At 38.8% G+C, this 17,835-nt stretch overlaps 1 protein-coding gene across 1 annotated transcript in view; it reads left to right on the top strand.

Moving 5' to 3' along the window:
* Positions 1 to 390: 390 nt before the first annotated feature.
* Positions 391 to 17,835, top strand: part of dscaml1 (Down syndrome cell adhesion molecule like 1) — a 79,110-nt gene continuing 61,665 nt past the window's right edge. Inside the window, exons 1-2 of the mRNA XM_082181179.1 lie at positions 391 to 718; positions 14,531 to 14,851. Coding sequence (XP_082037305.1) covers positions 469 to 718; positions 14,531 to 14,851 — 571 coding nt within the window. The 5' untranslated portion in view covers positions 391 to 468. The remainder of the gene's footprint in view (positions 719 to 14,530; positions 14,852 to 17,835) is intronic.

Below are 17,835 nucleotides of genomic sequence, written 5' to 3'. Positions count from 1 at the left end.
TTGCAAATCTTGAGTGGTTTAAGGTGGTCCCCCAGACTGGTCGTGCTGTTTTTTCCGTCCTGGTCAGTTGAAAAGTGCCTAAAACCAGCAAACAGGTCTGGCTGGGAGACCACACAAGGTTTAAGCTGTTTTTCTCGGCAGCGTTGCATCAATGCGAGATTTCTGACGATAAAAGATAAGCCGTTGACATCGCGAAAAGTGATCCGCCGTGCGTAAAAAAAGCAGTAATTTAGTTCCCAGGTGCGCCATGGTCACATTGAGTGCCACATAATGCCCCGGCTGACTCCAGCCACGTGGACCGCTCACAACAACAACAACAACATGATAAGTCCTGTCCTCTCTGATGCACTCAACCCACCCCCACCAACAAAACTCCGCGCGCCGTCCTCGCCGCGTCTCTCTCTGGCCCCGCACCAGCACCTCTCCATCTCGCCGTACCATTAGACTACCGAAGGAGGGGCCGTTCGGATGACGGTCCCGCGGAGGGGAGGGTACGAGAGGCGGGACCAAAGTCTTCCCCGCTTCTCGGCGCTGACGAGTACGGGACTAGGGCTGGAGAGATCGCCGGGGAGCATCGTCACCACTCCTGCACGGAGCCTCGCCTGGCCGAATACTGCACAGTGCACACGTCGGGATTGCAAAACATTCCTGAGAAATATACCTGCTATTTATGGCATGTGGCTGGTAACTTTACTCCTGCTGTATTCTTTTCAAGAAGGTATGTAGTCAGTTTATTTATTCATTGCTGCTTTTTTTTTTTTTTTTTTTTTTTTTTTTTACTTGCAGTGTGGAAAAATAACTGCACAATTAATTAAATTAAATTAAGTGGTAATTTGTTTGCACAAAAATTGCACTGTTCCAAGTTCAGTGGAGGGAGTTTCAACGTTATTTTATTGTGCGCTCACATATCTGGATTTTAGGAAGTTTCTTTCCCTCTAAAACTAATATACAACTTCGTGCAAAATGTGTTTAGTTGCTTAAAATGGGGAAAAGTGTTTCTCTAGTCGGCGATTAACGACGAACAGAAGATTGTGAGGCTGTAGGATCTGCATGTTCCCGTGCGCAAAGATGGGGGAGATAGCATGATTTGTATGCAAGATATGAATATGCTGTTGAGTTATGAATATGTAGAACGGGAGCAGATTTTTTGCATCGGTCGTGTGCATTTGCCATACACTTTTGGCCTTCTGTATGCTGCTTGTTGGGAAAAGTAGAGTTGGTCAGTGAGGTGTAATTTTTCTGCTTGTGATACTTTTTTTTTTTTTTTTTTTTTTACTGCGCTAGAATAAGAATGTTATTTTCTTGGATTTGAATAGGTCTGTTCGTTGTTTATAGTAACATGCTGTTTTATACCTTTAGGGAAAATAATAATTGGTATTTTGTAATAAAAGTGCATATGTCTGTGGTAGAGGGTGAATATATCTGCATAGATCATGTGAAAAATAGAATGGCTTATGCAGCCTCATTTCCAATTAGCACTGGTGCAATTAGTGGTCCTCCATTTTCTATGCCAACAGATTCCTGGTTTGACTGTGCTGATGGTGGGTTTGATATGGCACATATGAATTTGTATAAATGCAAAACGAAGATGTGGTTTATTTTGATCATAATTAAGGTTATTTATTTGCTCATTCAGTTAGTTTTACGCATCAATTTCTGTCATGATGTCTCCTCAACAATTTTGTTTTTGACACCTCACAGCATACATGCCCCTCCTTTCCTCACCCTCCAGCCTTGGAGATATGCTTTCAGTTTTTGCTCATATTTTTTCCCCCTAAAATTATCTTGCAAAATATTTTGGGATGAAACCACTTTTCAAAACGTCTGTTTTGAAGTGTTCTTTATCTGATATTCCATCGTCAAGTATGACTAAATATTTGCCCACAACCAATTCAAATGCGAATGCTTTACCTGGTTATACAGTACTTGAGTTTGGATGCTTTAGAATTGAAAATACATTTTGTTTTTATATTTTAATGTCATTTGATCGGGGATGTAAGGTCAGAATTATTCTGTTTCTCTTCCAGTGTGCGTGTGGGTTTGTGAAAGAGAACTGTAGTGTGTATTAATGTGTGTTTGTGTATGTTTGTGTGTGTTCTTGTATGGGGGAGGAAGGGTGCAGTAGGGCGTAAAGTGCGTAAAAACGGGATATGGAGGGCGCAAACAAACTTATTTTTGTCATGTTCTCTTTTTATTTAATAAGTCTCATAGTTTATATAGAGTTTTCTGTAATTCTCACAATATATATCTTATCATGTATCTTAAGCTCTGATGACACAGTCGATAGGAGATGTAAAACGCACATCAATTATCATACATGCATATGCATTAGGACTGCGTATTTTTCCGAGAGGGCCGCGCCTCCATCTTTTTCACTTTCAAGGAATGTAGAGACATTTCTCCTTAAAAAGCTTTTTTCCACCTTTCCAGAAATAATTGTATGTTATCATAAGAACACATTTTAGTCGTTTTTGTTTAGAAATCAGCAGCCATTTTAAATGTATTATTATGCATTATCGTGACCCGGGCAAGTTGTAACATATTACCCCCCTGCCTCACACCTGAACCCCGGGCTGGGAAACCGAATCCAGGGTAAATTGTCGTCTCGAGGGTCAGCTTGTCTTTTTATGGAAAGGCAACTAAATGAAATGGAAAAATGCACCGAGGGATGCTGCAGTATTGAAGGTTGAAATGTACTTTGTTATTTGCATGTGAGTTATAATTTGATAAAACATTATTAAAAATTATAATTATTATTATTATTATTATTATTATGAACAAAAATAATAGCAAATAGTATAACTATTATTATTAAACTAATTAATAAAGCCTTAGTTTATTGGAAGGATTTTTTAATTGTGTTAATAGGGTCTATAACATTTTAGAATTAATCCATGTTATTATCCAGATGTTGTATACTCTTTGTGATGGGTCTCAATTATTATTTTTTTTATATCAAACAAATGTTTTTTTTTTAGCTTTAATAATTTTTATTTATGACATATTTGCTTAGATATTAAATAATGAATAAAGGGATGTATAGACAGTGTGTGCTCGCTTGTGTGTATCTGTGTCTGTCCAATATTTATTTTAAGGATCAGCAGTCGTCAGGTCGTCAAATTTGTGTGGTGGCTGCGATATTATCCGGTCTGATCCGATTTTCTGAACATTTGCCTAAATTAAAATGTGATTGAAAGGAGCTTGCCATGCACGTCCAACACATCAGGCGCTTTCAGAGTCAGACATATTATTATTATTATTAATAATGGCCATGTGTATGTTTTACATCAGCCATAACAGAAATATCTGAACATTTACACACACAAAAAATGCCCACTTTCAAGAGATTTCACCTCCAAACTGCTCGCAATGTCAAACCGGCTCCTCACATCAGGACACCTCCATCCCACCCGGTCTCCCCCTCATAGAAATATGCAAAATTGGTTTCCTTTCTCTTTTCACCCCCATCAAATCCCCTGTTCTTCCCAGCTGCGCAATTAGTAGGAGATCTGCCGCATCCCCCACTCCAAAAGTAAATCAGGTCATTGGCCATAAGGACTCCATTTATTTCTCTCTCTCTCTCTCTCTCTCTCTCTCTCTCTCTCTCTCTCTCTCTCTCTCTCTCTATTTCGTTATACTCGTCATATAAACCTGTTCCTCTCTTCTTTCCATGACACTATGTTCATTATAATACGAAACTTCCTCTATAAAAATAAAGAGTAAAGCCATGTGTGACAGCAGCATGAGTCACATATAAACACGTTACTCCCATGAATTATGTAGTAATAGGCCTACTTGAACTTTTCTTCTTCTTGAAAATAAGATGTTTAGATTGAACAGGTTTGTCCCATCAGTGATTTTTTTTTTTTTTTTTTTTTACTCCCCATAGCACGAATTATGAATGTTCCGATTTTTTTTACATCCAAAATTATTCTCAGCTAAATCATTTGACTCACTAGATAGTGGAAACTGATTTTTTTTTCTCATAAAAAAAAAAAAAAGAAAGTAAAATAAATAAATAAATAAAAAAGTTAGTCAAAGAATGTGTTTTATTCCTGTAGCCGATGGGAAACATAGAGTTAAAAATTGCAATCAATAAAGTAACAATTTAATATGATCAGCTCTGGTCATGTGACTATTTACACCAGTCATGTAAAATATCCATTTAAAATCAAGACTCTGAACTCTGTGTAAAATGCACCATTGACTCTTTTTAGACCCTTCAAACTCAAAAGAAAACTGGTGTCACAAATGCAACCGGTGAGATTTACTGGGTTAAGCGCCGTGCTATTCTTCCCTCCACACACCCCGCCGCTCGACCTGCCATTTCAGCTGAAGTGCGGTCAAAATAAAAATCTTTGTGTCACTCTAGCGTTCCGCTTCGACAGGTGACCGCTGTTCTTCTTTCAGAGCTCGTGTGCCGGCGAGTTAAGCGCGTGAACAAACACTCCTCGCCTCCTGAGAGCACCTGCTGCTCGCGACACGTCGGGGCCACTTGTCCATCCAATCGGACACCGCGAGCAAAGCATCCGTTCTATCAAGAGTCGAATAATGTGACGTGCGGTATCAGGGCGCGAACTGTCTGTGAGGGTTTAACTCCGCTGTTTAAAGGGATAGTTCACCCAAAAAATGAAAATTCTGTCATAATTTACTTACTCTGAAGTTGTTCCAAACCTATATGAGTTTCTTCTGCTGAACACAAAATAAGATATTTTGAAGACATATGGGTTACCAAGCAGTAGATGGGCCCCATTGACTTCCATAGTATGTGGGGGGAAAAGTCAATGGGGTTTGGTTTTTAATACAGGTTACAACTTGAGGGTGAGTAAATTATGACAGAATTTTGGGGTTAACCGTCCATTTAAAGCTCGTCTTGAACCCTCCCAAAACACCCAATCAAATGGTTGGAGGAGGTTATAAAACGATGTAGGCAATTAATGTAATAGTCTAAGTATATTGTTTGTTTCAAAATCATTTTCAATCAAATCTTTAGTAACAATAAAAGTTACAGAATCAATTTGTCAGAGCACTAGTCGCTGAGGAACAGAAGTAGCGGTAACCATAGCAACAGTACGCTGCTCGCGCGCTTTCCATTATCTTACGATCAGTGGATGGGAAAACAAAACAACTGTCAATATTTTTTTATTATGATTTTAAATATCACAGATCATAATCACTAACACAAATAAATACTGCTTGTTTAAAACGTCTCTAATAGGAATAGCCTACAGGAACAGTAGGGTTTATGGGAAAGATAGTGTCAATATTCTGTTAAACGTCTTTCAGTTCGATAGAAGAAATGGGTTTGTTAGACCAACCTCTAGGGTGAGTAATGACAATGTTATTTTCTTCTTCCGTTCTTCTGTCAATCGTCTCTTTAGATGGCGGTTAGATAGTGGTGAGAGGTCCTCAACATATTTCGCCCTGAAAATGACTGTCAGACATGACTTTTTAAAAAGTCGACATCTCTGAAAGTTGTTGTTTATTTCGCGTAACGTTACATTCCAGTGCCACACTAACGTATCCTACACAAGTAGGCCTACATACGTGGGTCGTACGTAGCCTACATTAGATCAATTCGTCAAAGGTCAAACGTCTGGTAAGTTTCTGAGTTATAAGTTCGAAGTAGTTCACTGCAATGTTAAAAACCTGCTCCTCCTCATCTCTTAGGATTCCATTCGTTCGTCAAGCTGTTTGTGAACGCAAATGTGGAGTGTTGCCAGTCTCATTATTTATTTATTTATTTGTATTTTTTTGTGCTGTGTCTCAAACTTTGATATAATATGTTCATATCTAATTTACAAATTAAACTAGTTAGAATGTATTTTATAAAATAAACTTTAGATTTGACTAAGATTTTATAATGTCTGTCATATAGGCTTTTCCAGCATCCACTCCACTCCAGGATGATAGTGGCTATGCATTTCACTCATGTAACTTACTTCTTTCTACCTGATGGTGTTACTCACCTTGTGTTACAACACTCCTTGTTCTCCCCTATTGTACTTAGTAAATTATGAGTGGACATGATTTATCTCAGTTCCATCCAGAGAGAGGAATACCTTTTTACTGTGGGTTCATGTTGGTCATTTTAGTATCAAGACAACTTTAGAGCAGTTTAACAAAATAATGATGATACAAAATAAAGGGTTCCAAGTTTTTGCCAAAGAACATTTCAGTGAACAGTTCTTAAAATAAAGATTTTTTCGTAGTGTGAAGAACATTTGGGAAATCTAAAGAACTTTTTTTCTACTTTAAAGAACTTTTTGTGCAATGGAAAGGAACCATGGATGTTAAAGGTTCTTCATGGATCCATAGATGCCAATAAAGAACCTTTATTTTTTAGAATGACATGGGCCACAGAACTGCAGGTTTCTGTTGCTCCGGTTTAAGTTAAAGAGTGCCCAGAAAGGGGTCAGCTTATAAACTATACAAACTACAGTTTATAAACTACCTGAAACACAGGAGATTCAATACATTTTTCTATTGACTTGCATTGAGATGTCTGACACCCAACCTCCAAAAATCATCCCTTTGAAGTCTGAGCTACTTCGGCAAATGGTGTAAATGTTTTCTTTTTTCCCTGACGCTGCAGTACCGCGAAAATAAGGGGGTAGAGATCCCTTACCCAATTCAAAATCAAGATTATAAATGAAGAGACTCATCAGCCTCAGTCTCTTACATGACCACGATCATATCATATATTTGATTCTTTATATAATGTAAACAGGATAGATGAATGCAAACGGCTAATTATTTAAACAAATGTATATATATGCCTCACACTTTTTTCTCTTCCTCTTCTCAAAGAGACTGCCATGCAAATGTGGGAGGTTACATGTGACTGGTTTCCAATCTACTCTAGCTCACTCACGCAAAGCACTGAACAATCACAGGGGCAACAGTGGCAGGCAAGATTTACTCTAATATACCAGAACAAATGTAATCTAAACACCAAGTGTACATGTGTCCTCCTCAGCCTAGCTATGAAGAAATGCTTGACACACACACATACACACTCATTCTCGCTATCATAAACCCATTTATAACTGGATGCAACGTAGGGCTGACTTTAGATTCAGCTGGAAGTTACTCAGCACCTGTAGTATTGATTTTTCCTTGAATGCGCCGCGCATAAATGATTATCGGTTTGATAAGTGGCTTGTCTGAGGAAAGGTATAAAAACAAAGGAGGAAGAAAGTCAGCCTCTCTCTCTCTTAATCTCATGAGTCATTTTAATAGGTTAAAGAAAACATTATGACACTGGAAGCTGTTAAAAAATATTCAGCGTTGTAGCGCGATACAGACAGGCTTGACAGCGGAAATGGCCCTTGAACAATCTGCGAATAAATTAATTGGGAGGCTTGGAGGCAAATGGATGGTTGAATTGCGTTGTTGTCGAACAGTAGCGCGTCCCAAAAATATGTGTCTGCATTTAGACATGTTTATGTAGGTGAGACAGTGATCGGAAGAGAGATTTTGTGCAGATATCTTTGGGGACAGGGTGTGAAGATCTATGCGTGTGCATGCGAGAGAGTGTGTGTCTAAGCAAATGCAGATGAGCGACTGAGAGAGCTGCATTATGCATAGCGGCTCACCATTGGCAATTGCCTAGGATATCCGCAATACATATTCAAATGGCATTTTCATAGCGATTGAACAAAAAAAAGATATGTATGTATATGTTGTGCAAATGTGCAATGCTAGGAGGACCACACATAAAGGGGGAGTTAAGAAAGAGAAAAATGGAAGGCGATTAACAGGGAGAGATGGCGAGAAGGAGGGAAAAACAACATGAAATGATGAGCAAAGACATTTTTTAGCAGGAATTTTTTCGGTTGGAGGAAGTGGGTGGAGAATAACGCGTCCATCTTGAGAGTTAGACAGATAGATAGGGAAAATGGGCATCATTAATGGAGCGTTTCAGCATTCCCATGCAGCCCTTTCCCTCGTTTGGCATATGGCAACGGGAATAGCAAGGAGCTGCAGGGCTTCGTTAGCCCTCACACGGAAGTCATCTCAGAACAAAGAGAGAAGAAATTGGGTTATCCAATTGCCCTTTCTCTTTTCTCTCCTTAAGACTCTCCTAAATTACTGATCATCTACCCATGGACCATGATGGACATCCTTGGACATAGTGGTCAACCATTGTTGCATGCTTTGTGTGGGTACTGCTGTTGATGTGTTTCCATTTTGTTTCAATGCATAGCATCAACAAATCACCACACTAAATTGAATTACTTTGAATACACTGCTTTATGCTGAAACTACACCATTGGTTCTAAAACCCTTTTTCATTTATTTGGTGGCCATTCAAAATTGGCTAACATTTTTTCGTAAGCAACATTGCTAATATATTTCTTTTTAATATAGTGTAAGTTTTTCTAGTGATTTTATTTATTTGTTGGCTCTTAAAAGTGTGTAATTGACAGCTCAGTATAGAAGAGTTTGGGACTGTGCCTGTTTTTGTGGCAATCAGCCAATCAACATTTGCCATTTCCTGCGGCTTTAAAGAGTTAGGCTAGTTCACCCAAAAATGAAAATGACTCACCCTCATGTCGTTCCAAACCCGTAAGACATTCGTTCATCTTTGGAACACAAAAAAGATATTTTTAATGAAAACTGAGAGCTTTTTGTCCCTCCATTGACAGCTACGCAATTACCACTTTCAATCCCCAGAAAGCTAGTAAAGACATCATAAAAGTAATCCATGTGACTCCAGTGGTTTAACCTCCATTTTATGAAGTGTCGCGAGTGCTTTGTTTTGCGCATAAAAAAAACAAACAAATATATTTACAAAATATTCATCTCCAACGCACGTTCGTGCAACTACGTTGTGGTGCTCTCGTGAACGCATGCAGGAAGTTAGTAATTGTAAATAAAGTGCTAAATTATGTTGTTGTTTTTTTTTGCAAACAAAGCACTCGCGACACTTCATAAAATTGAGGTTAAACCACTGGAGACACATGGATTACTTTTATGATGTCTTTACTACCTTTCTGGGGCTTGAAAGTGGTAATTGCGTAGCTGTCAATGGAGGGACATAAAACACTCAGATTTTATTAAAAAGATCTTCATTTGTGTTCTGAAGATGAATGAAAGTCTTATGGGATTGGAACGACATGAGGGTGAGTAATTAATGACAGAACTTAAATTTGTGGGTGAACTAACTCTTTAAAGTTGCCAGCAATTAAAGCTGATTGGCTGATTGCCACAAAAACACTCAATTTCACACTTTTAAAGTGTGGTCACATCAGCAAATGTAGGCAAAGTTTTCCATTGTCAACTGTGTTGCGATCTATGAAGACCTGCTCACTCAGAAGTCACTTTAACCAAGCAGCTTTCTGTTGGTTGGCATGGCGAATTCACATGACCAACTTGAACATGAGCGAAATCTGCATAGGGGACTTTTTTGCCCTTTTAATGAAACTGCCGATCGCACTGATTCCTATCGAAATAATTGGAATTCCACACTTTTAGAGTAATTTATCACATGCCATTTACAGCTCAGCGTATTGGCTCAACAAGTTTTGTGGTCCCATGAGCAGAGGTGAATGCTTTCTCCAGGTAGAATTATATGATAGCATCCCAATAGTGACACCTGTTGATGGGGAGGTCAAACTGCAGCTGTCCTGGTCTCAGGCTTTTTCCTTTCCCCCTCCAATACTTTAGACCCAGACAGTGTGGGGGGATGTGGATATCCTCAGGCCCTCCCTTTTGGATCCACAACCCCTTACCCAGAACCCCACTGTGAGATTATAGATATTGCAATCTTTATTATGGGGGTTTATGCTTTAGGCTATAATCTGCAAAGGCATAAGGGGTGGGGGGGCAGGGGGACTAACCAGTTGACCTGTTTTTCATCCCATATCAGTACGACCATGACCATATTTCCCAGTGTTGCTGTGTTTTGTTCAGATCTACAGTGAACTGATGTGTTGTCATGCAGGCTTTCCGCTATTGTCTATATTTTCTGATGCCATGCGCAGGATAGCGTTTGCTCTTGTTTGTCCAATGATAAGCGAGAGATGTTTTTTTATATCTTTGAAAGAACTATTACAGATTAACAGATGTTTGTGTTTGCTTAGTTTTAAGTTGCATTTCTGCCGAGAGGAGATTGGCGCTGTCTATAGTGCTGAAATGTGTTTAGGGACCTTTCAGTCACTGTCCATGGTCCTGAAAAGAGCTCTCGGAATTATATTTGACACAGCTCAGAAACCAGGATAGAGTGCACTCTGCTCTCGTCCCAAATAGCACTTAAGGCTGACGGCAGCCAGGGACTGAGTCCATTTTGAGCATGTCAGGGATCTTTGCTGTTTAACTCTAATGTTGGATCCCAGAGGTTCTTTATACAAAAGCGTGGGTCAAAACATTTGCTTCAAACCCTAGATTTGTCAGTGCAACTGTGGCACTACATTAAGCGCTGACTTCGCATGCACAGCAAAGCTCAGTCTAGTCCAGCGGTTCTGAAATGGGGGGAGGGTCGTGAACATCTAAAGGGGCTAAAGCATTCTCTAATTATTTATAAATGAATCAATTAAATTAAAAAATAAATTAATTGTTTAAATAATTATAAATAAAATGAAATGTTTATTTGTTACATTTATTGAAATGCTACTGTGAAATTGACTGCACCACCGAGCTTTTTATTTATTGCAGCATATAACCTTGGCAAACAAAACTTTTTAATTCGTCCTCTCAAAAATGGACATCTATTGGATCACAATTGGATCTAAAACATTTGCATTTCCTCTTCTAAGAGATATATACTCATGCTGTCTTTCCTTCAAATGGTTATTAAACAGGTTAAACAGTTCTTTAAGACAGTTCATAACTTTTTTAAATCAGTTGCAAAAAAAACGTATATTTTACATGTATATTAAACGTTGTTTAATCTGATACCGAAAAGTAAGACTGATTACCCCTAACTAACTGCTAGTTGGTCGTACTTGTTCTTAAAGTGAAAGTTCACCCGCAAATGAAAATTCTGTTATCATTTACTCACCCGCAAGTTGTTTCAAACCTGTATGAATTTCTTTCTTCTGCTGAACACAAAAGGCAAACTTTCCTTTTTGAAGATACAAAAAAGAAGATATTTTGAACAGTTAATGGGATTCTGGGATTCTAGATTATGTTAAGAAAATAGTTCGAAAATAAAATACTTGTGTCAGTTTCATAGCTGTGACGGCAGTCTTTAAAAAAATAACCTTGACTGTAGGGGACTTTTGAGTAATAAAGGGGGAGAACTGCCAGTCTACACTAATGTAATCCAGCACATTTTTATTTCATGCGAAGCGTGAACAACGAAAAGCATTTTATTTCATTCCTTTGCAACCTGTGACTCTTGACTCCTCAAAACCATTCACTGCAGCCCCCCATCTAACCTACTCCTCTGCTCACTCTAGACCTGGTCCTGTCTGGACTCATGCCCCCTGGCTCGCACCCACCTCCATAATCTGCCCTCCCCACAGGGCAGAGTGAGAGGGGAAGCGATAGAGGCCCTCCACCGTGCTGCGATTATCAGGCCAGGAAGGCTCTGTGTGTGTTAAATGTGAAAGGAGATTATATGGATTTAACTCTCTGCGTCTGGCGTACAAATTCCAATCACATAACATATCCCTTCATGTTCTATGGGAATATAAAAAGAGAGGGAGAGAGAGTGATGGATGGAGAGAGAGAGAGAAAGAATCCAAACCCCCACCTTGCCCAGTAAAAGCTTTAGCTCTAATCTCAGCCTTTCAATTCTCTAGCACCACTTTTTTCATGTTTTTCATTCTATTTATGCTTTGCATGTTTTTTTCTTTTTCCTTATTCCAAATGGATATTATTATTGTCCTTTGTTTCTCGACACCGATAAAAGGAGTAGCCTATAACTGTCAAAAGTAACAATAACATAATTTAAGTCAGTAAAAGAATAGAATGTGATTATTTACAAACCTTTCATGTCTTTCCAAACCCTTTTAACTTACTTTTATTTATTTATTTTTGCATGGAGCACAAAAGAAGATATTTTATAGAATGTCCAAGCTGCTCGTTTCCATACAGTGAAAGTGAATGGGGACTTGGTACAGCCGTGGTTTCATTGCATTAAAAGAAGCAGCATTTACATTTTTAGGTGAACTAATCCTTTAATATTCAATTTTATTGGGTATAAATTCCAATTTCATATTCATTTTTATACATTTTGAGTTTTCTGTGCATGGAAGCTTACAGTTTACTTATCTATGGCACCCCATTGACTTTAATGGCATGGTAGCATGTCACCATTATTCTTTTGAACACAATGAGAATCACAAGAATGGGGGTTAATCCAGGCATTGTTGACATAAACCTGGTGGGGGGCATTAATTAAATGTAATTGCCTTAGAAGAAAAATCTCTTGCTTTGGGCTTGTGTCTCCCTTGGCTCGGAGCCAGAGCTGAGCTAAGCAATTTTCAGAATACAAAAAGATACAGAGCCATCCCACCAGAACCATGTAATCCGTAATAGAGCCTGCAGATAATAGAGACGCCGGAATGGTAAATCACTAAAACGCCGCCTTTGAAGGACATCATTAGCTACGCTGCTAAATTAACACGCGTTAATTTACGCAACCTTCTTTTTTTTCCTCTTTTCTCACAGTAGTCCGGGTTTGGTAATACACCAAGAGCGAATGATTGTCTGATCCAGATTAGCTGTCAGAGAGGTTTGTAGATACATAGCGGGGGTTCTATGACCTATTTATTCTCCTATCAGATGGCAGCATTCAGCATGGCTCACACCGCACACATATTAGATAAGTGATATTCTTTAATGCCTGCACTACGACTGCTTGTTATCACTGTCATTTGGGTTAAGGTTGGATAAGTAAGGTTCCTTTGGTAAGGAAGCATCTGCCAAGAACACATATACTATAAAAAGATGTGATTGGAGAGTAAAGATCCACTATTGCTGTGGACAAAGTCGTTTTTTGTTTGGAAGGCTTGCTGATGCCTGCATCTTGCTTTGTTCATTTACATCTGTGTTTGCTTCTGTGAAAATTGCAGCTTTTTCAGTTTTACAATGAGTCAATTTAAATGAATACTTTCTATTGATGCTAAAGGATCTGGGGTGTGCTTTCCAAAAGGCGTTAGCCAACTATGGTCACAAGTTCTGTCGTTAGCAATGATTTGGTGCTTCCCGAAACCTTAGTTTCACCAAACATTCGCAAGTTGTTTGGTTGGATCTACAGTTTTTGACCTGTGGTTAGAAGCATAGTTTCTTGTTAGTACGACATGTGAACATATAGATTGTGCTCTTGATCAAAATAACCAAGCTTACATGTAGTACATGTATCTCTTTCATTCCATATATATTAGTGCTGGGCAACGATTAATCGCGATTAATCGCATCCAAAATAAAAGTTTGTGTTTACATAATATATGTGTATGTACTGTGTATAATTATTTTGTTTATATAAATACACAATATTATGACACATGTATATATTTAAGAAAAATGTGCATGTATATACTGTATATATATTAATACATAATGTATATTATATATAAATATAAATATTTTATAATATTTTATATATAAATGACAAATTTTTCTTAAATATATACATGCATATGTGTATTTATATATACAAAATGATTATACACAGTGCACACTCACACATATATTATGTAAACACAAACTTTTAGTTTGAATGCGATTAATCGTTGCCCAGTACTAACCAAGTCAAGTCAAGTCAAGTTAAATCAAGTCACATTTATGTATATAGTGCTTTTTACAATACAGATTGTTTCAAAGCAGCCTTACAGAGATAACAGGAAAATAATGGGAAAAAAAAGTAATAAAAAAAAAAAAAAAGTTAATTTTCAAGATTGTGCATATATGCGAATGTGCACCAGACACCCAGGGAACCCAGGGATTTGCAGAATATGACGCAAGAGGAAACCCGTGATTGACGAAGAACAAAAATAGTGAAGTTGTCTTTAAATGCCATTTTTTTTAATTTACTGGCAATAATCTGACATTAATTCGATCTAAAACCGATTCATTAGCATAAGTTGGTACTCCACCATCTGCGCGTCGTCAATTGACTAGCTACAGTAGTTAATTTCTCTAACAGTGTGTCACACTATGGTACAGTAGTTATGCAGCTAGCTATATGTTGTTGTACAGGCAGTGCAAGCCTTAGCTTAGCCTTGTGCACTTGGAAAATGACAGACAAATAATCAGATAAAGGACAGTTTTTGGTTACATCATCTTCTCAATCCATTGATTGATTTCTAAATTTGAATCGAGTTGTGCTGACCCAATGGGAACGTCTCTGGGATAATCCAATCAGAGGACGGCAGGGCATGCACTTTACCAGATGTGATTGTGAGGTGGAAGTTTGCCAGAAGGACACACAGAGCTTATTTTATGATGTGCTGCTCATTTCAAAGTGCAGTAACCCAAAGGAACAAGTATGAGTTGGCCCCTTAACCTGTCCAGGTGTTGATTTGCTGAATAAAACTCTATGGTCACTTTGTGACTGACCATGTTGTCTCTCTTCCAGTGCACAGCGAGGATGTGGTCTCGACGCGGCTGTACTTTGTGAATGCTTCCCTGCAGAGAGTGACCTTCTCCAGCTCAGTGGGGGTGTCCCTGCCCTGTCCTGCGGGTGGCGCCCCCCATGCCGTCCTCCGCTGGTACCTGGCCACTGGCGACGACATCTACGACGTGCCACACATCCGCCACGTTCACGCCAACGGCACGCTGCAGCTCTACCCCTTCTCCCCCTCTGCCTTCAACAGCTTCATTCATGATAATGACTACTTCTGCACTGCCGAGAACCAGGCCGGCAAGATCCGCAGCCCTAGCATCCGTGTCAAAGCAGGTGAGACCTGATTCCATACATCTGTCGGCCTAGCTATCCATCTATCTACTGTATTTATATGGGGCTGCAGTGTTGTGTAAAGGTCAGGGTTGGCAACTGCAAAGTTGTTGGTTCAAGTCTCACAAGGACCTGGCCATAAGCTATCATTCTCATGTCCTTGAACATATGACCTTTGGATGAAAGTGTCTACTATAGCTTACCTGCCCATTATATATTAAACCGTGATCCTGTCAATGGCAAATGGACAGAGAATTTTTATAATGAATTTAAATAAATATATTTGTATAAACAATCATTCAAAAGATTTTTTCAAAGAAATTAATACTTTTATTCCGCAAGGTCTCACTTAATTAGTCACAAGTGAAAGACATTTATAATGTTACAAAACTATTTAAAGTAAAACTAAAACTATTTTTAAGTAAAAATCTACATTGACTGTTTTTAAATATTTCAAAATAGGCCTTGATGAGCATGAGAGGATTCTTTCAAAAACACTAAGAATATTTTTGTGTATCCTTAAAATAGAAATAAATATTTCTTACCAGCCATAAATATATAATATATAAATAAATAATACAAAATAAAAATTTAATAAAATAAATATGATTTTTTTAAATAAAAAATAATAATAATTAAATTGTCCACATAACAATATTAAAAAAATTAAATAAATACTCCCTTAAAAAATGTATAACAAATATTGCTGGCCATTGTGACATGATACATGGCATTGTGATTTTGTTCCTTATATTTTGAAATTCCTCACATTTGGATAGTTTAAAAAGAGGAATATTCCACATGTCACCACATGGGCTTTTGGATACATTTCTGATTTCACATTTTCTTTTGAAAAATGTCCTAATAATCATTCAAATCACTTACATCCTTGAGGGTCTGCTTAACATTCTTACATTCCGACATGCATTACATTGCAGTTCCTAATACATTTCAATTTACAGTACTTGTATTGTCACTTGACATGTTAATTTTGGATCTGTGTATACCCTTGCTATAATCTGCACACTTTTATCCTAAATGACTGCAATTGGTTTCCGTCAGCATCTTTTTACGGACTATATTGCCTGGAGAAAAGAGCCCAGTCAACGTAAGCACTGTGGCAGAGGGGGGCACGTGACGTTACAGGTGGAACATGAGTTCTTAGCTTAACATCTGCAGAAACAGCAGAAGTAGCGGCCGCCATATTGCTAACCTAAATAAGAATGTAAGTGCCAAATGGATGTCCCAGTGGCCGGCCTGTTGACCTGACTGCTTTAAAAAGCAGCGCACAGACGGGCACACTACGCTACAGACAGTTGGCGGACTGACCCTCCCACACGGTGCCAAGGTCAGCGCTCGTGAGTGGGGCTGGCCGCCCAGCAACAGCGAGGGATATCCATACACTTCCCTACACTCACACACACACGCACGTTCTTATGCCAGCCTGCGCAGTGCCAGTGTCCCTCCTGTCTCCCAGTCTCCATCTGTCCTCTAAGCTAGAGTTCCCATCTCACACACACACACACACACACACACACACACACACACACACGTACACGTTCACCTACTCTGAATTTCCCAGAAATAACCCCATAGAGTGACGGCGATCAAACACTATTATAAATAACATCAGCTTGAACGATTCTTCAAATGTAACCAGGCGAGTTCGGTCCACACTGCTTTTTCCACCTTACCCGCATTAACATTAAAGTCTCAGAGGATGGAATGAATTACCTACCAACTAGCGACAAGACGGGGGTGACTTTCGCCTCAAATAATTACACTAATTAATCAATTAAGTGCTGAGATGCAGCAAAACTGCTAGTGGACCTAGCAACCCACACAGAGCCCTGAGGAACCCAACACTGGGGCTCCCTCACCAGCCAATCAGATCCTGGCACTGAAGGGTTGCCATGGGTACGGTGAGGGGAGGGGCAGGGTGTGGCGCTGAATGTCTCAGGTGGCACTGGAGAATGATGACAGCTGACAGCTCACTGTATGACACCATCCCCCCCCATGCTTCTCTCTCTCTTTCTCTCCCTCCTCCTCTTTTCTCACCCACTCTCCTGCATGCTGATCCTGTGCCAATAATAGCACGGGCACCTGTGTGGATAGCTCTACATTTATGAAAATCTCCCTATGAGGACTTCATGTGAGTGTGTGTGTTCCTCCTTGCGCTCACTGTTCATTTTTCATTTAGCCTTTTATAGTGTCTCAACTTCAAGCATGTCAATTGTGTGTGTCCCTATATTCATATAGATAAAAGCTTCTATTTATCTATCTATCTATCTATCTATCTATCTATCTATCTATCTATCTATCTATCTATCTATCTATCTATCTATCTATCTATCTATCTATCTGTCTGTCTGTCTGTCTGTCTGTCTGTCTGTCTGTCTGTCTGTCTGTCTGTCTGTCTGTCTGTCTGTCTGTCTGTCTATCTATCTATCTATCTATCTATCTATCTATCTATCTGTCTGTCTGTCTGTCTGTCTGTCTGTCTGTCTGTCTGTCTGTCTGTCTGTCTGTCTGTCCACTCATCTATCTATATATCTATCTATCTATCTATCTATCTATCTATCTATCTATCTATCTATCTATCTATCTATCTATCTATCTATCTATCTATCTATCTATCTATCTATCTATCTATCTATCTATCTATCTATCTATCTATCTGTCTATCTATCTATCTATCTATCTGTCTGTCTGTCTATCTATCTGTCTATCTGTCTGTCTGTCTGTCTGTCCACTCATCTATCTATCTATCTATCTGTCCGTCCGTCCGTCCGTCCATCCATCCATCCATCCATCCATCCTACCATCCATCCAAAGTGAAGCATTGGCCAGATTATAAAAACAGAATACGGTCTTAAATAAAATGCAGAAATTGAATTATTCTTCAACTTAACTATACTCCAAAAATAGACTGTCCTGTCCTGCGTATTGAGTTTGTCTAAAGTCAGCATGAGGGTTAAACACAGACC

Source organism: Leuciscus leuciscus (genome assembly GCF_965113295.1).
Source record: "Leuciscus leuciscus genome assembly, chromosome: 9".
Taxonomy (NCBI): Eukaryota; Metazoa; Chordata; class Actinopteri; order Cypriniformes; family Leuciscidae; genus Leuciscus; species Leuciscus leuciscus.
This window is presented reverse-complemented; position numbering and strand designations above follow the sequence as displayed.